General features: G+C 38.8%; 1 protein-coding gene across 1 annotated transcript in view; it reads left to right on the forward strand.

The window, feature by feature from the left end:
• LOC307118278 (zinc finger SWIM domain-containing protein 6) overlaps positions 1–23,614 on the forward strand; it is a 110,145-nt gene that overhangs the window by 71,879 nt on the left and 14,652 nt on the right. The window contains exons 5-9 of the mRNA XM_079803854.1: positions 9,382–9,561; positions 11,627–11,803; positions 12,071–12,217; positions 16,984–17,133; positions 20,655–20,921. Of these exons, the coding sequence (XP_079659980.1) occupies positions 9,382–9,561; positions 11,627–11,803; positions 12,071–12,217; positions 16,984–17,133; positions 20,655–20,921 (921 nt within the window). The remainder of the gene's footprint in view (positions 1–9,381; positions 9,562–11,626; positions 11,804–12,070; positions 12,218–16,983; positions 17,134–20,654; positions 20,922–23,614) is intronic.

Raw genomic sequence — 23,614 nt, forward strand, 5'->3', positions numbered from 1 at the left:
TATCTATATTATTATATTATATTATAATATTATATTAAATTATATTATATTAAATTATATTAAATATAATATTACATTATATTAAATATTATATTATATGATATATTATATTATATATAATAGTTTGTGCTATTTGTCAAAATTGACAATTAAAATAGAAAAATTTATTTGTATGAATATTGCAGTGTTTTTATTATAAATTATTTCTGTCCACGTAATTGTTTTAGATTCATTAATCAAAATAACTTCCCCTATTTTTATTATTAATAATAATAATAATAATAATAATAATAATAATAATAATAATAATAATAATAGTTGTAGTGGTATTTGTATTAAACCATATATTTATTATTATTATTATGAATCTGCAAAAAATATTTTCTATTATATTAATTATATTAATTATATTATATTATAATATTATATTATATTATATTATATTATATTATATTATATTATATTATATTATATTATATTATATTATATTATATTATATTATATTATATTATATTATATTATATTATTAATTATATTATTAATTATATTATTAATTATATTATATTAATTATAATATAATATAATATAATATAATATAATATAATATAATATAATATATTATATTATATTAATTATATTATATTATATTATATTATATTATATTAATTATATATTATATTATAATATAATTAATATAATATAATTAATATAATATAATTATTATATTATATATTAATTATATTAAATTATATTATATTATATTATATTATATTATATTATTAATTATATTATATTATATTATATTATATTATATTATATTATATTATATTATATTATATTATATTATATTATATTATATTATATTATATTATTAATTATATTATATTATATTATATTATATTATATTATATTATATTATATTATATTATATTATATTATATTATATTATATTATATTATATTATATTATATTATTAATATAATATAATTAATATAATATAAATAATGTAATATAAATAATGTAATATAAATAATGTAATATAAATAATGTAATATAAATAATGTAATACAATGAATATATATTATATTATATTAAATCAGTTTGAAGCTTGTGATATTTATTAGTCACCATGAAATCCAAATCGACAATTTTTTTTAAATGGAATATTGCAGTGTATATTATAAATTATCCGTGCACATCATTTATTGTTTTAGTTTCACGTGCCTCGTAATCTTTAATCAAGCAGTGACATCACTCCTCTTCTCTGATGACGAGGGCGGGGCCATCTGTCACTCACATGAGATCCACCAATAGCAAACCACAACCATCCAATCAATTCCCCACAGACAAAATCAAGCCCCGCCCCTACATTTGTTCTTGTATGAGAAGCGTTTCACTCGCGGCACAACAGAGAAGAAAAGACGAGCACAGCTTCCATTTCAAGCCGTGGTATTTCTGTGTTCAGTGTGTTCATAACTCGACGTGTTGGCCGAGGCGGATGTTTCTTCCAGGTGTGCTCCTCAACTCTGCCGCCTTTTTGAGAGCTCCTCCACCCCTGAAGAACTGCTGGAGAGACTCGGGTTCATTAAAAAGAGGAGGAGAGTGAGATCTGAGGGGCACATCTTCCCTCTCTCTCTCTCAGATGAATCATTACGCCTGTCAGGCCCTCTAAGCCCCGGCGTAATTGGAGAGGCCTTCGTTATGAAGGCTGCCCCCTCCTCTTCCTCCTGACAGGCGCGATAATGCGAAGACCATTTCATTAAATCCCGGACACTTAATCTGACACCGGCGGTCAGGTGGGCTGAGGATGAGGAGCGGCGGAGCGGCTGCCAGCGAGTGTGAGAGGGAGATTACAGCCCAGATTTATACACCCGCCCCTCCCAGCATCCTTCACTCCGACGCCTCCTCCATCCGTCTTCCGCTCCCTCCTCTGCGAGCGGGTCGCTTTTGTCGGGGGAACAAAGGCGCGCTTGCATCAGGCGGGTCTCGGATCGCTTTTATTCATTGTTTTCGCAATTATGTTTGGTGCCGCTAGTGGCAATCGCCCTGCCTGCCGTCGGCCCCACAGAGCTGCAGCCTTCACTCATGAACGACATTCACACACACACTTCACTACTGGTGTAGAGGGTGTTTGTTTGTGTTTGTGTTGTTGTTGTGTGATGCCAGTAAGGACATCGAAATTGACGTCTTATGATATTCAGTAATATATAAGAGTACAAGCGTCATGAGTTCACCAAAAACATTTATTTCTAAACCCTACTCCTCTCATAGAGGCATTCAACTCTCAGACATGTCTTATATTATATTAGCTATATTATATTATATATTATATTAGTTATATCATAGTTATATTATATTTTATTATATATTATATTTATTACATTATAATGTATATTATATTATATTATTAATGATTATTATTGATAATAATAATAATAATACATTAAATTACAATATTATATATATTGTAATTTGATGTAGCAAAGGTTTTTGCTGGGAAATACTAATAAACAAATTTTAAAATATATAGTGGTAGTGGTAGTAGTGGTAGGGGTAGTGGTGGTAGTAGTAATGGTAGTAGTGGTGGCAGGGGTAGTAGTAGTAGTAATGGTAGTAGTGGTTGTAGGGGTAGTGGTAGTGGTAGTAGTGGTAGGGGTAGTGGTGGTAGTAGTAATGGTAGTAGTGGTGGCAGGGGTAGTAGTAGTAGTAATGGTAGTAGTGGTTGTAGGGGTAGTGGTAGTGGTAGTAGTGGTGGTAGTAATGGTAGTAGTGGTGGTAGTGGTGGTGGTGGTAGTGGTTGTAGTAGTGGTGGCAGGGGTAGTAGTAGTAATGGTAGTAGTGGTGGTAGTAGTGGTTGTAGGGGTAGTGGTAGTAGTGGTGGTAGTGGTGGTAGTAGTGGTGGCAGGGGTAGTAGTAGTAGTAATGGAAGTAATGGTGGTAGGGGGTAGTGGTAGTAGTGGTGGTAGGTGTAATGGTAGTGGTAGTAGTGGTGGTAGTAATGGTAGTAGTGGTGGTAGGGGTAGTGGTGGGGGTGGTAGTAGTAATGGTAGTAATGGTAGTAGTGGTGGTAGTAATGGTAGTAGTGGTGGTAGTAATGGTAGTAGTGGTGGTAGGGGTAGTGGTAGTGGTAGTGGTAGTAGTGGTGGGGGTGGTGGTAGTAATGGTAGTAGTGGTGGTGGTCATAGTAGTAATGGTAGTAGTGGTGGTAGGGGTAGTGGTAGTGGTAGTAGTGGTGGTGGTGGTAGTAGTAATGGTAGTAGTGGTGGGGGTGGTGGTAGTAATGGTAGTAGTGGTGGTGGTGGTAGTAATGGTAGTAGTGGTGGTAGTAATGGTAGTAGTGGTGGTAGGGGTAGTGGTAGTGGTAGTAGTGGTGGGGGTGGTAGTAATGGTAGTAATGGTGGTAGTAGTGGTGGTAGGGGTAGTGGTAGTGGTAGTAGTGGTGGTGGTGGTAGTAATGGTAGTAGTGGTGGTAGTAGTGGTGGTAGGGGTAGTGGTAGTGGTAGTAGTGGTGGTGGTGGTAGTAATGGTAGTAGTGGTGGTAGTAGTGGTGGTAGGGGTAGTGGTAGTGGTAGTAGTGGTGGTGGTGGTAGTAATGGTAGTAGTGGTGGTAGTAGTGGTGGTAGGGGTAGTGGTAGTGGTAGTAGTGGTGGTGGTGGTAGTAATGGTAGTAGTGGTGGTAGTAGTGGTGGTAGGGGTAGTGGTAGTGGTAGTAGTGGTGGGGGTGGCGGTAGTAATGGATGATGGTGGTAGTAGTAATGGTAGTAATGGATGATGGTGGTAGTAATGGTAGTAGTAATGGTAGTAGTGGTGGTGGTGGTAGTAATGGTAGTAGTAATGGTAGTAGTGGTGGTGGTGGTAGTAGCCATGTATTTCTACTATATATTCAATTATATTATACTATATTAATTTAGACTATTATATTATATTAACCAGCAGAAATCATGAATAGAATACAATAGAAGTGCTAATATTAGTGGTGTCAGTGTGTCTGGTGGAAAGCCCCACTGCTGGAGTGTTGTGTGTGTTTCTGAGAGAGTGGAATTATGGGATGCTCTCGCTCGAGACAGGCGTGCTGACAGCAGGGATGAGATTTGGAGTGAAAGCTCAAATTACGTCCGTGAAAGACTCAGTCAGAGTAAGGGGGAGGGAGGACTCCGTGTGTGTGTGTGTGTGCGCATGACGGTGTGCATGTGTGCAAGAATTTCTTGGGCTAAGCTCAATATTGTTTTAATTAATCTGGGCACAGGGGCCGCTGTGCTGAAAGCGACTCCTTCTCATCTAGGTTGCGTATGACGGAGGAGCTGGAAATTAGGCCACGACTTCTCTCAGCTGACATAATTACACTAGCGAGCGCTAATCCTTCACATTGTCCAAACACAAAGCCGGATAGCCAGCAAGTTTAAGACAATGGCGGGATAAATAGCCAGCGGCGTGTTGATTAGCGTGAAGCGCTCTCCGCTCCCGAACGTCGCACTTCCCTTATTGTGAACTTGTCGTAATGAATTACAGCTGCCTTAACCGCTTCAGTTTGTAATGGACTGGGGATGTGCAGGACTTCTGCTTTGGTTTAGACTTTGAAGTGTTTTATTGTGTCTTGTTTTGTCTGTATTTACTGATTTGATAATCTCAGGTTCGCTCCCTTCTAGGGATGATGACCGATTCTTGTGTCCACTTAATGCTTTCTTTATGTGTGAAACGGAAGCAAGTTCCTTCACTGGGAGCATTGAGATGTCATCTAAGAATGTGCTCTAACTATTCATGTAAATAACCCCAAGATAAACTATACAATCTTTTAACATCAATATTTTTGTAGTAGCATTTTATGGAACGCTGGATGTGAGTCATTTAAACGAACCGATTCATAAGAATCATTCGCTCATGAATCGAACTATGCGAGTTGTGTGGATGTTGTTTGTTTGTTTGTTTGTTGTTGCGTGAAACTACTGAAGACATCAAAGTTGACGTCTTATTTTTACTTTTAATTTTAGTGTAAAGTCTCTGAGATATATTATATAATATTATATATTAAAATGTATTTATTATTTTAACTTCCCGGCACAAACTTGTGCATCATTATATTATATTATATTATATTATATTATATTATATTATATTATATTATATTATATTATATTATATTATATTATATATTATATTATATTATATATTATATTATATTATATTATATATTATATTATATTATATTATATATTATTATTATATTGCTATTTTATTATATTTTAATAAAATATAATATAATAATAAAATAAAATAGTAATATAATAATAATAATAATAATACCAATATAATAATATATAATATAATATAATAAAATATATATTATAATATAATAATAATTATAATATAATAATAATTACAAATTAGTTATAAAAATTATAATAAAATAATATATATATATATTATATTACAATTATATATTATATTATATTTATTATATTACTATATTATTATTATTATATTACTATTATATATGATATTTTATTATATTACTATATATTATTATATATTATATTATTATATTATATTTATTATATTACTATTATATTATTATTATTACTATTATATTATATATTTTATTATATTACTATATATTATGTATTAAAATTTCTTTATCATTTCAACTTGTGCATCCATTTTATATATATATATATATATATATATATATATATATATATATATATATATATATATATATATATATATATATATATATATATATATATATATATATATATATATATATATATATATAATTTTTTTTATTTTTTTTTTAATATATTTTATTCATTATACTATATTAATTGTATTATTTATTATTATTATTATTACAAACAAAAAAATGAGTTTGCACTGTGATTCCCGTAGTAATATATTGTTGATTTCTAAACCTCCTGCGGTCTCTTAAAGTGCCTGAGATCTGCATGTTCTGGGGTGCATATTTTCCCGTCTCTTTTCCACGTCTGTTGTCCTTCATGCCCAAACAAAGAGCCGAGACTCCGTCCCATCCCCCCACGAGCCTCCCGTGTTCTTCCAGATTTCCTCACATCTCTCCCTCCTGCTTTCCTTCTCTCTCTCTCTCTCTCTCTCTCTCTCTGTCTCCTCCTTTGTCTTCCCCTCTTTTCTCTCGCCGCTATCTAATTCCTCTCCTGCCATCATACATTTGTCTCTCCCGCTCCCTTCATTTCTCCCCCCGTCTCGTTGTTTTCTCCTTCGCCCCTCCTCCCTCTCTCCCTCTCTCTCTCTCTCTCCTCCGCTCAGCTGGGTCTAGCAGGTATTCTCAGTGTGTCATTGTGGAGCACTCTGGGAGTGATTAAACCATCATACACAATCCGCATGGCATGGCGCTCGCGTCAGGCTCCATACATCACTGCCTAATGCAGCCAATGGGATGAATTAGCGGCCAGATGAACCTCATGGGCTGCGGCTGCTGGCTGCTGACGTTCTGCAGCTTTGCCCCGCTGAGGGACGTATGCGTATCGATCCGGCCTTTATGCTCAACTTCTTTGGCTTGAAAGTGGCCTGTATTTCTGGATGGATGTCATCTTTCTTACTTTTATTATTTTTTCAAATCAGGATTTGTGAGCGTTTGGTTTATTTATAGAGTAGGAACTTCATTGGCTGCCATCATTTTTCCTAGCGATCAGCCGTTATATCAGCCAGACAGATTAATCAACAGATTTAGGAGATTACTGCAAATAACACAAGTGTTTTTCTCTCTTTATTCAGCAAACATTTGTACTGATATTGTGCTGTTGTAGGCTGATTTTTGTTTACATTTTTCTGAGAGTATCGGGTGATCATGACCATATGGATCCATGGATAGATGGACGGATGGATGGATCGATAGAGAGCTATGGATGGATCGATAGAGAGGGATAGATAGAGAGGGATGGATGGGTAGATAGAAGGATAGATGGACAAACGGATGGATGATTGATGGATAGATGGATGGATAGATGGATAGATGGATAGATGGATGGATGGATGGATGGATGGATGGATGATGGATGGATGGATGGATGGATGGTAGATAGACAGATATTGATGGATGGATAGACGGATTGATGGATGGATTGATGGATGGATGGATGGATGGATGGATGGATGGATGGTAGATAGACAGATATTGATGGATTGATAGAGAGCGATGGATGGATACATGGATGTACGGACAGATGGATGGATGATAGAAGGATAAATGGATAGATAGACTGATAAGGATGATGGATAGAAAGATAGATGGATAGACTGACTGACAGATAGACACATATGAATGGATGGATGGATGGATAGATAGAAAGATAGATGGATAGATAGATAGACGGATAGAGGATGGATGGATGGATAGACAGAGAGCGATGGATAGATAGATAGATAGATAGATAGATAGATAGATAGATAGATGGATAGATGGATAGATGGATAGATGGATAGATGGATAGATGGATAGATAGATAGATGGATAGATGGATAGATAAATGGACGGATGGATGGACCAAAGGATAGAAGGATGGACCGAAGGATGTTTGATAGAAGGATAGATGGATAGATAGATGGACGGATAGATTGGTAGATAGACCGATGGATAGAGAGCGATGGATGGATGGATGGATGGATGGATGGATGGATGGATGGATGGATAGAGAGCAATGGATGGATGGATAGATGGAGAGCAATGGATGGATGGATGGATGGATGGATGGATGGATGGATGGATGGATGGAGTTTCATCCCAGCCCTGCTGATCTCAATAATGAACAAATCATATCTGGTTATTCATTCAATCAAAAGAATTGCCTTCAGTTCCTTGTCAACTTCATCAGGCATGAGCAAACAAATGATGATAATTCTGAGAAATTGCTGTCATGAGTGTCTCAGGATTACTTTATTACCATCAGATTTAAACAGACGTGATTGGCCGAGCTAGTCTTAAGGGTACAGTACACTCGTTTGTCTGTGTTAACCGTAACCGCGTTCAGTCGAGCAGTCAGCTGACCTATTTATCTGAAGTTCTAGACCAGTGTTTCCCAACCGCACGAGAGCAGGGGTGCCGTGTAAAAGGCCTTCAAATATATATATTTATATATATATATATATATATATATATATTTTTTTTTTCTTCTCACGTTTCAAATAATTCTCTCTTTGTAAACTTTGTTCAATGCATGCGAGTCCTGCCGGATGTGCATCACCCGGGTTTAGTGCAAGAAGACACGAATGAGAAGTCACGCGCTGTGAGAAAATCTCTCTGTGCACTCACCGAAAGCGCGCACACGTCTCACAGCGCGCAAATATAGAGTTCTCTTTCAAGTCTTGCTCTTGAACGGACAAACTCACACAAAAAGTATGTCAACATGTCCATCTTGATGAGTATTCTAGCAGACATAGTCTGTATATGCCTTAAGTCAGGGGTGTCCAATCCTGCTCCTGGAGGGCCACTGTCCTGCAGAGTTTAGCTCCAACCCCAATTAAACTCACCTGTACTAGCTAATCAAGGTCTTATTAGGCATCATAGAAACTTCCAGACAGGTGTGTTGAGGCAAGTTGGAGCTAAACTCTGCAGGACAGTGGCCCTCCAGGACCGACTTTGGACACCCCTGCCTTAAGTAAACTCTATACAGTCGAGAAAGACGACGCATATCTGAGCATTAGGTCTTAAAGGGGCAGTAGCATTAGGTCTTAAAGGGGCAGTAGCATTAGGTCTTAAAGGGGCAGTAGCCTTAGGTCTTAAAGGGGCAGTAGCATTAGGTCTTAAAGGGGCAGTAGCATTAGGTCTTAAAGGGGCAGTAGCATTAGGTCTTAAAGGGGCAGTAGCCTTTACTGCTGTCTGTTTAATGTCAAACAACAAAAGACAAGGACATCACTCACTGCTCTTGATTGAATAGCTTTTGTAAGTTTAATAGGATTAATCTTTAATTTATACAGTCAAACATGCAATGTTATTTTACATTTGATCAATTTCTGTACCTGAAAACTAATGTTAGACGTACCTGAAAAACCTTTATTTGATTAGTATCTTTGCTCAATAGTGTTTATTTGTGCTGCTGCTTGTATTTAAATGATTTGTTCTTATTATTTTCTTTATTTTTATTTGACAGTAGTCCTTTTTTCCCTGGACATAGCAAATACTGAACCGTACCGAAACGGTGAACCTAAAACCGTGACACAAACCGAACCGTGAGCAATCTGTACCGTTACACCCCTAGCGTAACGTATGCAAGGGGGAGCCACAAAATGGAGAACATGTTCAAAGGGTGCCATGAAAGGTTGGGAAACACTGGTCTAGACCGTCTCTTTCTTCTCTGGGATCCTCCATATTCCTCTATCCGTCTTTGTGTTGACGCTGCCCGTCTTTCCCAGGTGCCTTGTGGATGTGTATCGTGCTGAACCCCCACTGTAAGCCGGAGCAGAAGGCCGCTTGGCTCAGGCAGCTCAAGAAGTGGAACAGTGTGGACGTGTGTCCCTTGGAGGACGGTAACCACGGCAACGAGCTGCCCAATTTAACCAATGCCTTGCCTCAGGGTGCTCACGGCAACCAAGGTAAGCGTGTGTGTGTGTGATGATGGTGGGTGTTTTAATCAACCGTGCGCCCCTTTTATTAGGCTTTGTGTGACTAATGGAATGCCCCTAATAACAGCGCTTCAGTACTTCCTCCCTGGCTTTTGTCCTTGCTGTGCTAATCATAACTCTGGGCAAAAGCGAGGGTTGGGGCGGGGGGGAAATAGCTCTATTGAAACTTTTCGATTAGTCAGGTCTTTTATACCGAGGCGACAACGTCTGCAGAGACTTTATGATGTGTTTTGTTATAAATATTCATGCTCCAGACAGGTAATTGCTGGAAATGACTTCCCCTTTCCTAAGGCAGGGGTATTTTGGGTATGAATGAGCTGTAGACTAGTCGGATAAATGTCTAGATTTAATTAGAGATTTTGCAATAAGGTGGAGCGATAGATTCAATATTTATGATATGGTGTTGACGTACGTTTTGTTGACGATAAAAAAAAAAAGAATGCTTTATTTGCTAAGTGGTGTCAGAAAATTGATTGAAAGTGACATTCAAAACATTAATAATCTTTTTATTCATCAAAGAATCCTGAAAAAAATATATCATGGTTTCTAAACAAATCTTTATGAGTGAGTCATTGAATCATTCACTCAAGAGATTTGTTCAAAAACACTGATTCATCCAGTAATAAAACAAGTGAAGTCTTTATGAGTGAGTCATTGAATCATTCATTCAAGAGATTGATTTAAAAACGTTGATTCATCCAGTAATGAAACAAGTGAAGTCTTTATGAGTGAGTCATTGAATCATTCATTCATTCAAGAGATTAGTTCAAAAACACTGATTCATCAAGTAATGAAACAAGTGAAGTCTTCATGAGTGAGTCATTGAATCATTCACTCAAGAGATTCGTTCAAAAACCCTGATTCATCCAGTAATGAAACAAGTGAAGTGTTTGAGTGAGTCATTGAATCATTCACTCAAGAGATTTGTTCAAAAACACTGATTCATCCAGTAATGAAACAAGTGAAGTCTTTATGAGTGAGTCATTGAATCATTCACTCAAGAAATTCGTTCAAAAACACTGATTCATCCAGTAATGAAACAAGTGAAGTCTTTATGAGTGAGTCATTGAATCATTCACTCAAGAGATTCGTTCATAAACACTGATTCATCCAGTAATGAAACAAGTGAAGTATTTGAGTGAGTCATTGAATCATTCATTCAAGAGATTCATTCAAAAACGTTGATTCATCCAGTAATGAAACAAGTGAAGTCTTAATGAGTGAGTCATTGAATCATTCATTCAAGAGATTCGTTCAAAAACCCTGATTCATCCAGTAATGAAACAAGTGAAGTCTTAATGAGTGAGTCATTGAATCATTCATTCAAGAGATTCGTTCAAAAACCCTGATTCATCCAGTAATGAAACAAGTGAAGTCTTAATGAGTGAGTCATTGAATCATTCATTCAAGAGATTCGTTCAAAAACCCTGATTCATCCAGTAATGAAACAAGTGAAGTGTTTGAGTGAGTCATTGAATCATTCATTCAAGAGATTTGTTCTAAAACACTGATTCATCCAGTAATGAAACAAGTGAAGTATTTGAGTGAGTCATTGAATCATTCACTCAAGAGATTCATTCAAAAATGCTGATTCTCAATTTGTCCTGAACCGTGCAGCTCTAATTGATTATAAGAAATGTTTCTTGTGCAACTAATTATTATTATTATTAATAAATCAGTGATAATTTCACAATATTACTGTATTTTTGATCAAACTTTTAATCTTGGTGAGCAGAAGAGACTTCTTTTAATTCACTGATTCATTGGTGTTATCACTCAGAAATATTTGACCTGTTTACTTAGTTCCTGTATGTAGTTAATCCTGCCGAAAGGCTCGATATAATAATGTCCTGCAGCTCTACGGGCCGGCTGTAGTGTGTAAAGCCACCTTGCAGCAGTCGAGCCGGTGTGTAGCCCAGCTGTGAATGACAGTTCAGCTCCATGCACTAATCGCTCTCAGAGCTAGCATTGAGAATGACAGAGCAATTTCCTTTCCCTTTTCCCTGTCTCTCCTCCTCCTCCTCCTCTTCCTCAGATTCGGGCACCCGGCCCCACCGGACGGTTTTCACGCGAGCCATCGAGGCATGCGATCTCCACTGGCAAGACAGCCACTTACAGCACATTATCAACGACGACCTCTACACCAACTACTGCTACCATGACAACACTGAAAATTCGCTCTTTGACTCTCGCGGCTGGCCCCTGTGGCACGGTGAGCGGCCCGGCCGGAAAAAGACGTCTGCTTGACTCGCCTCTTTGTGTTATGCAGTTCTATAGCATTAAGAAAAAATGGAGAGCGAGTTTAGGAAAAAAGCGATGAATGGAGGCTTTATACGGAGCAAGAACAAGAGTTTCTGGCTAAATGAAAGGAATTTCTATTTTCTGTCCCCGCTAGCCTTTTGCGTGCGGGTGAATGTGTTTCTGCTGTGCTCGTCTGAGGTTTGCTAAAGTTTTTTTTGGGGGGGGGTTTCTATCACAGAACACGTCCCTACGGCCTGCGCCAGAGTAGATGCACTGAGATCTCACGGTTACCCACGGGAAGCACTGCGATTGGCCATCGCCATCGTCAACACCCTGCGCCGGCAGCAGCAGAAACAGCTGGAGCTCTTCCGAAATCACAAGAAAGGTGAGTTACAAACTGGGATGTTCGCTAAAAATGAGCATTCAGTCTGGGAAAGCGTTTGATTACAAGTTGCAGCAGTGCATAATGCATCATATCATAAACTTCCATTACATTGGTGACACGGGTTCGCATGCATCCATTAAAATTGCCATGTGTCCTTTAATATTACCATGCATCCTTTAATATTTACCATGCATCCTTTAATATTACCATGCATCCTTTAATATTACCATGCATCCTTTAATATTTACCATGCATCGTTTAATATTTACCATGCATCCTTTAATATTACCATGCATCCTTTAATATTTACCATGCATCCTTTAATATTTACCATGCATCCTTTAATATTACCATGCATCCTTTAATATTTACCTTGCATCCTTTAATATTTACCTTGCATCCTTTAATATTTACCATGCATCCTTTAATATTTACCATGCATCCTTTAATATTTACCATGCATCCTTTAATATTACCATGCATCCTTTAATATTACCTTGCATCCTTTAATATTACCATGCATCCTTTAATATTACCTTGCATCCTTTAATATTTACCTTGCATCCTTTAATATTTACCTTGCATCCTTTAATATTTACCATGCATCGTTTAATATTACCATGCATCGTTTAATATTACCATGCATCCTTTAATATTACCATGCATCCTTTAATATTACCATGCATCCTTTAATATTACCATGCATCGTTTAATATTACCATGCATCGTTTAATATTACCATGCATCCTTTAATATTTACCATGCATCCTTTAATATTACCATGCATCCTTTAATATTTACCTTGCATCCTTTAATATTTACCATGCATCCTTTAATATTTACCATGCATCGTGTCATACTTTTTTTTTTTTCTTTATCGAATCGTAAAGAATGATCACTCGCATGAGCTAACATGAACTTGCCAACATTCGACTACAGGAGAGAGACCATGTCTGAGTTTTTATTGGTAGTTGCGGTGTTGTTTCAATTGTTCTCATTTATTTTATTTATGTTAAAATGGTGTCATATTTATATATTTGATCATATGCTTATTCATTTGGTTGTGAGTGCAGGGTGCTTGCAGAGAGACTCCACCCACACTCTCTTATGATCGGCTGTGATGTTTGATTGATTTGGTTGCTAGTGCAGTGCATTGCAGAGGCTCCGCCCACACTCTTCTGATTGGCTGTGATGTTTGATTGATTTGGTTGAGTGCAGTGCACTTGCAGAGAGACTCCGCCCACACGCTCTTCTGATTGGCTGAGATTTTGGATTGATTTGGTTGAGTGCAATGCACTTGCTGAGAGACTCCGCCCACACGCTCTTCTGATTGGCTGAGATTTTTGATTGATTTGCTTGCGTGTGCAGTGTGCTTGCAGAGACTCCGCCCACACTCTCTTCTAATTGGCTGTGATTGATTGATTTGGTTGTGAGTGCAGTGCACTTGCTGAGAGACTCCGCCCATATGCTCTTCTGATTGGCTGAGATTTTTGATTGATTTTGTTTGCGAGTGCAGTGTGCTTGCAGAGACTCCGCCCACACTCTCTTCTAATTGGCTGAGATTTTGATTGATTTTGTTGAGTGCAGTGCACGTGCTGAGAGACTCCGCCCACATGCTCTTCTGATTGGCTGAGATTTTTGATTTGGTTGCGAGTGCAGTGCGCTTGCAGAGACTCCGCCCACACTCTTTTGATTGGCTGTGATTTTTTTTTTTTTTGGATTGATTTGGTTGTGAGTGCAGTGCGCTTGCAGAGACTCCGCCCACACTCTCTTCTAATTGGCTGTGGCTTTTGATTGATTTAGTTGCTAGTGCATACCACTTGCAGAGACTCCGCCCACTCGGTCTTCTAATTGGCTGTGGCTTTTGATTGATTTGGTTGCTAGTGCAGTGCGCTTGCAGAGACTCCGCCCACACTCTTCTAATTGGCTGTGATTTTTGATTGATTTGGTTGCGAGTGCAGTGCGCTTGCAAAGAGACTCCGCACATACTCTCTTCTGATTGGCTGAGATTTTAGATCAATTTGGTTGCGAGTGCAGTGTGCTTGCAGAGACTCCGCCCACACTCTCTTCTAATTGGCTGTGGCTTTTGATTGATTTGGTTGCGAGTGCATTTCGCTTGCAGAGACTCCGCCCACACTCTCTTCTAATTGGCTGTGGCTTTTGATTGATTTGGTTGCTAGTGCATTTCGCTTGCAGAGACTCCGCCCACGCAGTCTTCTAATTGGCTGTGATTTTTGATTGATTTGGTTGCGAGTGCAGTGTGCTTGCAGAGACTCCGCCCACACTGTCTTCTAATTGGCTGTGATTTTTGATTGATTTGGTTGCTAGTGCAGTGCGCTTGCAGAGACTCCACCCACACTCTCTTCTAATTGGCTGTGGCTTTTGATTGATTTGGTTGCTAGTGCATTTCGCTTGCAGAGACTCCGCCCACGCAGTCTTCTAATTGGCTGTGATTTTTGATTGATTTGGTTGCGAGTGCAGTGTGCTTGCAGAGACTCCACCCACACGCTCTTCTGATTGGCTGAGATTTTAGATCAATTTGGTTGCGAGTGCAGTGTGCTTGCAGAGACTCCACCCACACTCTCTTCTAATTGGCTGTGGCTTTTGATTGATTTGGTTGCGAGTGCAGTGTGCTTGCAGAGACTCCGCCCACACTCTCTTCTAATTGGCTGTGGCTTTTGATTGATGTAGTCACAACTGGTGTGGACAGACAAATTGCTTGTCACTGGAATCTTGTCGCATCACATCCAGTTAGGACATGGTGTAAGATGTTAATTTTTTCTTTTGTTTAGTGTGGACAGACCCTCAGTGCATTGTCAGCAGTCGCTCATGTTTCCAGAAATCCCCCATTTTTGTTCAAAACAAATGACTTCCAGGCACATTGATGATGCAAATCACATGCAGTTTAAATCTGGCACGTTCTCTCCATCATTTCCTGTCCTTTTTCTGTTATCTGTATCACTAACAGTGCCAAAAAGGCCAAAAATGCTAGCATTGTTACCCAATTATCTCTTCAGCGGCGTGTGCCAGTGCTCTGTGTCTCAGTGTCTAATGGCCAGGTAACGGTTTCATGCAGCACTGCTCTTCACTAGAGCTGAATGTCCACTCATGCCCAGCAGGGCTCAGGTCAATTGCATTTAAATGCAAATGACTACTTGTTGTGGTGAAAGTGCCCACGCATAATTCATATTATTCAAATGAGGCAGCTCTATGGCCCAGTCCTGGGCTTTATGTAAAACACTCGTGCAGTGATTTCCACAAGAGACTGATGCTTTCGGAAATCTCCTCACAAAAGTCAGACTGCATGTGCAGTGTTATCTCGTAACAAATGTTGCGTATTCGTTTTTTTGTATTGAATGAAATATAATTATAATTTATCTCGATTCATCTTCGCAATGCATTCTGGGGTTCACGTGTTATAATGAATAGAGTTGGACTCATTTTAATAACGACCCTAATAAGTGCAAAAATAAATAAATAAATGGCACACACAAAAGCTGAGTTTTTCTATCAATGCTTGAGAGTACTGAATAAAATTGGCTATTTTTTTATTTTTTGTTATTTTTAGTTTTCATGTAAATTTGTTTAAATTCGGTCATTTCATTATTTACTTTAATAGTTTTTTTTCTCCAATATTTAAAGTTAATTTATTATTATTTTAGTTTTAGTTTATATTTACTTCCAGTTAATAATTTGTGATTCTACTTATTTCAGTTTATTGCCAAGGCAAAATTTCTCATTTTCATTTAGTTTAACTACATTTTCACCTAATATTTATATTATATTTTATTTTACTGCTTTATTTCAATGAACAGAAATGTTGTTAAAGGGATAGTTCACCCAAAAACGAAATGTGTATGTTTATCTGCTTACCCCCAGGGCATCAGAGATGTTGGTGTGTTTGTTTCTTCAGTAGAACACAAATGAAGATTTTTAACTCCAGCCGTTGCAGTGTGATAGTCGTATAATGATGTCAATGGGGATATTTTAGAGTATGAGAGTAAAAACACACAGACATACGAATCCTTATTAAACCATGCGGCTTGTGGCGACACATTGATGTCTGAAGACACGAAACAAACAGTATTTGTGTTATTTTTTTACCTCTTATTAGATGAATGTCATCTAGTATTCCCAGCGCCATAACTTCCGGTGAATAAGGTCAAAATACTGGCGCGATCAAAGATATATATACGTAGATGCCTCATTCGACCGATCCGTGCAGGCACTAATGAGGAATCTATGTCTATATCTATGATCGCGCCGGTATTTTGCATGCATTTTGACCTTATTCGCCGGAAGTGATGGCGCAGGGACGGCTGATGCAGAGCCATAGAAAAAAATTTAATATATTTTTAAATATGGATATTTTTCTCACACAAACGCATCGATTCGCTTCAGAAGGCCTTTATTAACACCCCAGAGCCGTGTGGAGCAGTTATTCGACGGACAGATGCATTTTTTTATGGACTTCAAAAACAGAGCAACTATTACTGCCATTATAAAGCTTGGATTAGCCAGAACATTTTTAATATAACTCAGATTTTATTTGTCTGAAAGAAGAATGTCATACACACCTCGGATGACTTGAGGGAGAGTAAATAATGGGCTAATTTTCATTTTTGGGTGAACTATCCCTTCAATAGTTCTGGGATAGATGCACAGATGCTGTCTTGCATAACAAGGTACCATGTGAGGTCCAAAAGAGTGTTTACCTTTTAAAAAGAGTCCCAAAACCAAAAGCCTTTTATCTTTTCTCCCTCTAGATCTGCTTCATAAAGGGGTGACGTCCATCACTAATCTAGAAGGATGGGTGGGACACCCTCTGGACCCCATCGGGACGCTCTTCAGCACGCTGATGGAAACGGGCCGCGGGGACGAAGACGGTTCGCAGGGAGGGTTTCTCGATTTCTCAGGTACTGAGGCGCTGTCGCACATCACAATGTTTATGATTCATGTTATTTACTGAGTGTGTTTATGAACTAGCTGAAACTGTCAAGTCCTATTAGCACCCTGTTAAAGCGCCAGGCATCTTAACTGTAATATTTATAGTAAAAACTGTTCATATAAACATTTATACAGCATATTTATGTGCTCCGTGGCTGTAAAATGTACATTTAGGAATATCGTTTTTGCTTTGTTATTGACGCAACGTCCATTTGCAGCGTTTTTAGACCACCGTAGTAGAACCGATCAGCTGTCTCTCCTATTAACCTCGCTTATGCTTCTCTAGACTCTGATTAAAAAGATATGGGATAAGAGCAAAGCGTGAGTCTCTTTTATCTCAGCCTAAAAGTTGTAACTTTATTCTTCCCTGCTGCATTTTTAATGCACTTTTAATTTTAATGTTTTCTGTTCCCATCTCTTATTCATGAGCTCTGATTGGAGAGATGACTGCATCACAATCAGAGAACACGCGGCTGCAATTATACGATATTGTTGCCTTTGGGCTCATGCCCGTTTTGATTGGCATCAGAAAGTGTAGGTGCTATCGCCCATCTCCAACGTGCCCGCTCAAGATGGATACCATTGAGCGTGAGCCTAGTGTGCGTGCAAACCAACCTGATTAGGAATCCAATGGTCCGAACGAGATTTTGATGGGGATAGGATCTTGCATGACAACTACATCTGTGGACTATGTAGGGGCTGTAACTTGCCTGACGTATCCCTCCTCCTAATTCCCCAGCTGGGGAAGAGGCTGTTCACTTAGTCCACGAGTAGACAAGGCTGTCCTTAAGCCAAAGCACTGGCTTTTATTTCTCTATCTCTGTGGCTGGCTTTGAACTTTGAGTTTATTAGTGAAGGAGAAAGAAAGAGATGTGGTGGTGGGATTGCAGAATAAAAGAAGGTGTGAAGCCTCGAGCTTCCCTCTTTGCGCTCATTTTTGATTAGGACATTAAATCCTCCTGGAGCCATCTGCACGGGTCCAAAGAGGCATCATTAAAACATTATGATGCTTCTCATTATTAGCCCCAACTGAGTCACCATTGGTATTAATGTGTAACCAGGAACATGAAGCCCTGGATTCACTTTGCTCTTGAAATAATAACGGCATGAACGATCAGAAATCCAGGGTTTTTGATGTGTTTTTTAACACATGGCCTGTTTGCTGTGTCTTTCAAGGTTTTAAGGCAGGGGTTTGCTCAAAAATCCTTTTATGAAGCTTGTTTTTAATCTTAGCATATCTTTAGGCCTTCATGCAAATTGCATCTTATTTTAGTCCCGTGTTTGCATAGTGGAATCTCAATTATAGAAACCTCAGGGAATGACTCATTATGGCCAATTAAAAGCTTGGAATTGGTGCTGAGGGATTGACGACACCCAGCCAATCAGATTTGGTCTATAGCTTCAATTCCTCATAGCAAATCAAAAGATGGGGCATAAAATCCACTGCAGCCAATCAAAAGGGTGGATTTGATTCTTAGGGTTCCTCACAGCCAATGAAAAGACTGCATTTGGTGCTGAGGGATCAACCTCTCAGCCAGTTAAAGGAACTCGTAGCCAATCAAGAGTCAATCCTCAGCACAAAATCTTACCTTTTAATTGGCTGGTTGGTTTTGATTGACTGAAGGGCCAATCCTCAGCACAAAATCCAGCCTATCAATCAACACGTAGATATTAGAAGATTGAATTTGGTGCTTATCAAAAGGCTCAATTTGGTTCTGAGGGACTGAATCCTTAGCACCAAATCCAGCCATTTGATTTATAGGAGACTGGATTTGGCACTGAAGGACTGACTGGCAGATTATAAGGCTGGATTTGGTGCTAAGGATAAGTTTCTCAAAGCCAACTGAAAGTCTGGTTCAGGCGTCAATCCTTGGCACCATATATTCAGCCTTTTAATTGTCTGAGATGTTGATCCCTCTGCACTAAATACAGCCTTTTGATTGGTTAAGGGGCCAATCCTCAACACAAAAACCAGCCTTTCCAATTGACTCCATTGCAGCCAATTATAAAGCTGGATTTGGTGCTGAGGGATCAACATCTCAGCCAGTTAAAGGAACTCCTAGCCAATCAAAAGTCAATCCTTAGCACCATATCTTACCTTTCAATTGACTGGTTGGTTTTGATTGACTGAAGGGCCAATCCTCAGCACAAAATCCAGCCTTTCAATCAATAAACAGGTATAAACAATTATAAAAGACTGGATTTGGCGCTGAGGGATCAGTCTCATCCAGTTAAAGGAACTGGTGAAAGGAACTCCTGGCCAATCAAAACACCATATCTTGCCTTTTAATTGACTGTGGTTGAAGATTTGCCACTAAAAACTGCCTTTTGATTGGCCGAAGAGCCAATCCTCAGCACATAATCCAGCCTGTCAATCAATCAACAGGTAGACCTGGTCCTTATGGGTTGACCTCTTAGTTAATTAGAAGGTTGAATTTGGTGCTAATCAAAAGGCTTGATTTGGACTTTCTCCATTGCACCAAATCCAGCCATTTGTTTGAATGCAAAGGATCCGTTTCTTTCATCCAATAATAAGCCTGGATTTGGCGCTGAGGGATCAACCTCATCCAGTTAAAGGAACTGGTGAAAGGAACAATCAAAACACCATATCTTGCCTTTTAATTGGCTGTGGTTGAAGATTTAGCACTAAAAACGGCCTTTTGATTGGCCAAAGAGCCAATCCTCAGCACAAAATCCAGCCTGTCAATCAATCAACAGGTAGATATTAGAAGATTGAATTTGGTGCTTATCAAAAGGCCCGATTTGGTTCTGAGGGACTGAATCCTTAGTACCAAATCCAGCCATTTGATTGAACGGAGACTGGATTTGGCGCTGAAGGATTGACATCTCAGCAGATTATAAGGCTGGATTTGGTGCTAAGGAGTCTGGTTCAGTCGTCAATCCTTAGCACCATACATTCAGCCTTTTAATTGTCTGGAATGTTGATCCCTCTGCACTAAATACAGCCTTTTGATTGGTTAAGGGGTCAGTCCGCAACACAAAAACCAGCCTTTCCAATTGACTCCATTGCAGCCAATTATAAAGCTGGATTTGGTGCTGAATTGGTTGGAAGGATTTTGAGGCTCAGAGCTGCAAGTCGGAGTTGGCGGAGATCAGTGAAGAGTGAAGAGGGGCTCAGCCTGTCTGTCTTTCTGTCTGTCTCTCCTAGTTTCTAAATACAGCCTTGTATCCAACAGCATCTCACAGATATGAATGTGATGCATGAACCATCCAATGCATTTGCGAGTCCAGGGTACAGTGTATTACCTCAGTCACTCAGGAGCCTAATTGAGCATGCCTTGCCTTATGCCCTATCCGGCTGAGCTGCTTCATTAGACCAGGCAGAGTTCCTCTCTAGTGCCTCATTATACGACAAGACCTGTCTAAGAACCAGTGCCTGGGAGGAAGGTCTCACTACAGTGGTTCACTCTACTCTGGAGGTGTCACCTCCCCTGTTTCTTACGTGCTTTCTGTTTCTCGCCCTCTGCAGCCAGCACAATGAGCTCGAGCAAGTACAGCGAGCTGCACTTGTTTCCGTCCACGCGCCGATTCCTGGAGGAGGGTGAGTCCTACCTGGCCCTGGCGGTGGAAACGGCCCTCATGGGACTGGGTCAGCAGAGAATCATGCCCGACGGACTGTATGCCCAAGAGAAGGTGTGCCGCAACGAGGAGCACCTGATCGCCAAACTGCAGGAAGTGGACCTGGACGATACCCTGGTCAAGATCTTCCGCAAGCAAGCTGTCTTCCTGTTAGAGGGTTAGTATTGGCGCTTTCGCAGATTTACGGTGCGACTGGAGGGAACGGTGACAGTGCTGTTGGCTTTTTCATTAACTAAAGCTGAAAGATATCAATAGCCTGAGGATGTCATTTGGATGTAGTTAACAATTCTGGAATGGGTGCATTTGATTTCCTCATGCGTCAGCTAAATATCTAGCCAAATACTTCATCTATGAAGCGTGTCTTTTTAAATCTGCTCAAGTATGCCACATGCTGTAGACCAGAGGCATCTGCATTCCTTCAGAGTTTAGCTACACCTGATTGGAAAGACCTGTATTTGCTGGTTCGGTTGTTTAACTAGCATGGGAGCTAAACCCAAGAACGTGACCCTCCAAAAGTCCAATAAGTGTAAAAAATACTTAAAGACATCAGCATGATGCTAAGCCAACAGATTTCCTCTGCAAAACTCGCCAGTGTTGCTATGTGGTCGCTTATTTTCAAGGCCCTTGTGACCACTAAGAATACCTTAGGCCTGCGTTTACACCTGGTATTAGGATGCATTTTGGTCTATTTACAAGTGGACGACGCTAAATACTAGTGCTGGGTAAAAAAAAATTTGATTTCTTGATTTTAATAGATTCTCACTTTTACAAAACAATATCGATTCTTAAATCCCAAGAATCGATTAGTCATCCTGTTTTCAGTTATGAATGAAATAATAATTGTAGCGCCTCCCATCCAATAAATCGTAATAATCTTTGTGCTTTATTACTATTGATATGCAACAAAGTCTCAGATCTCAAATTATGTCTGTTTTTTACGAAATTCAAAAACATAAATACCGTTTTGGCGTGAGATCGCTCAGCTCAAGAGAACCGGCAGATGAACGGATCTTCTCTTCCGCCTTATACCAGTAACAGCGCAAAATAAACATGAATGAGCTTCTGAAAGTGTGTTAAAAGATACAGGACAACTTACTGAAATCCGTATCATGTCACATAGAATAGCTCAATCAGTTTTCCAACCGCAGAAAGATGTACTGTAAGTAAAACGGCTTGTAAACAATGTCATGTAACGTCACATTTACCTCAGAAAAACCATATCCAGTGTCCATAAACTCGTTAGTCAGCTAGAAAAATTAACTCTAGAGAGGAGCATTTTGCTAATTATATGCACCACATTACATAGGATATTCACTGTCCTTTTTAATGTTCTTCAATATTTAATGCATGCTTGTATGAATAAATCTGGCAAGTTTTTATGACAGCCACCATTTTAATGTTTATATTTCAAAAAACTAATTGGAGTGGAATTATGATTATGTAACTGTAAAGTTAATATTATAACTTTATTATTTTTTTAAACATAATTTAGTGGCATTTAAGTGTTTGTATTTAAAAATCAGTAATTTTTTACCTTCAATATTAGTAGGCTAATATAGTATTAACTGACTCCCATATTTTTGAACTAATGTTGTAAACTTTGTTTTCCTTGAGAAAATTTTCCATGTATTGTACCTAATACATATCCAAAATAATTGATATCGAATTGGATCGAAAGCTTGTGAATCGAAATCGAATTGAATTGTGAAATTTGTGTCAATACCCAGCCCTACTAAATACAGGAGTAAACGGGGTCTAAAGTGTTTTGAGCTTGTCCACTTTCCACCTCTTCCAGAGGTAGAAAACACATTCGACCGGATTGCTTTCGTAGTGTAATCGCTCATGTGATCAAATGCGTTCGAACAGGCTCTAAAAGACTGTCTACTCTCCGCCTACTGACCTAACACGTAAACATTATGGGACATGCACCAGCCAGACGGGGTTTAAACTTTGTCAGCTGAAGACCCAAGTTTGTAGACAGCCCGATCTGTCAGCAATTTGATTTCGCCCTGCAGCTCAGGCTGGAAACCTGCACATTTTTCTATCCTGCTTCTGTTACAAATCTGCGGGGACTAATCACAAACTGGCTTATCCACCTGGCGCGCTATTAGTGGGTTTAACTAGACTGGGTAAACCCAACCCGATCAGCTGGCGATTTGAATTCGCCCTAGCTGTACGTCACCTGGATAGTTGGTCTGATTGGTTGAAGGACTGTCCAATTGCGTACAGAGTCATTTGAACTATGCCCGTTGATCACACCTCTTGTGCAGTAGAAAACACAGAGCAGACTCCCCAGACTAATGTTCAATCTTAAAAAATTGAGCTTGGTCTGGTGATAGCCAGACAACCAAGTTTGGTTTGAAGATGAAAAAGGTACCAAACACAATGTTCTCTCACCATTCCTGATTTCTAACACACACTCACAGCGTTCGGCTGGTCTTGCGGCTATCAGAGCAGAAATGAAAGCTGGTCTATGTGTTTTTCCGTCGTATCCAGGCACAGTCATATATAAATGGCGTGAGCTTGGTTTGTCCGTTATTTGGAAAAATCTGAAAAAGCCCATACGTAGACCCTCCCCTCGAATAAATCAGGACAGAAGTGGTTGAAAGTGGACAAAAGAGACGGATTAAAACACCAGGTGTACACGGGAATGTCTCTCTTATCTAATTGTGATCTGATCGACCAAAACGCATCTTTTTGTAAATTTTATTTAAACAGATTTTTTGTATACACAGGGACATAATACAAACTAAAAAGGCATTAAATCAGACAATTAAGGCACAAAAAAAATGTATTAATTAAAAATTAATTACAATAATTTAAAGAATAATACCAAAACGCATCTTAACA

The sequence above is a fragment of the Gobio gobio genome, assembly GCF_949357685.1.
Source record: "Gobio gobio genome assembly, chromosome: 22".
Taxonomy (NCBI): Eukaryota; Metazoa; Chordata; class Actinopteri; order Cypriniformes; family Gobionidae; genus Gobio; species Gobio gobio.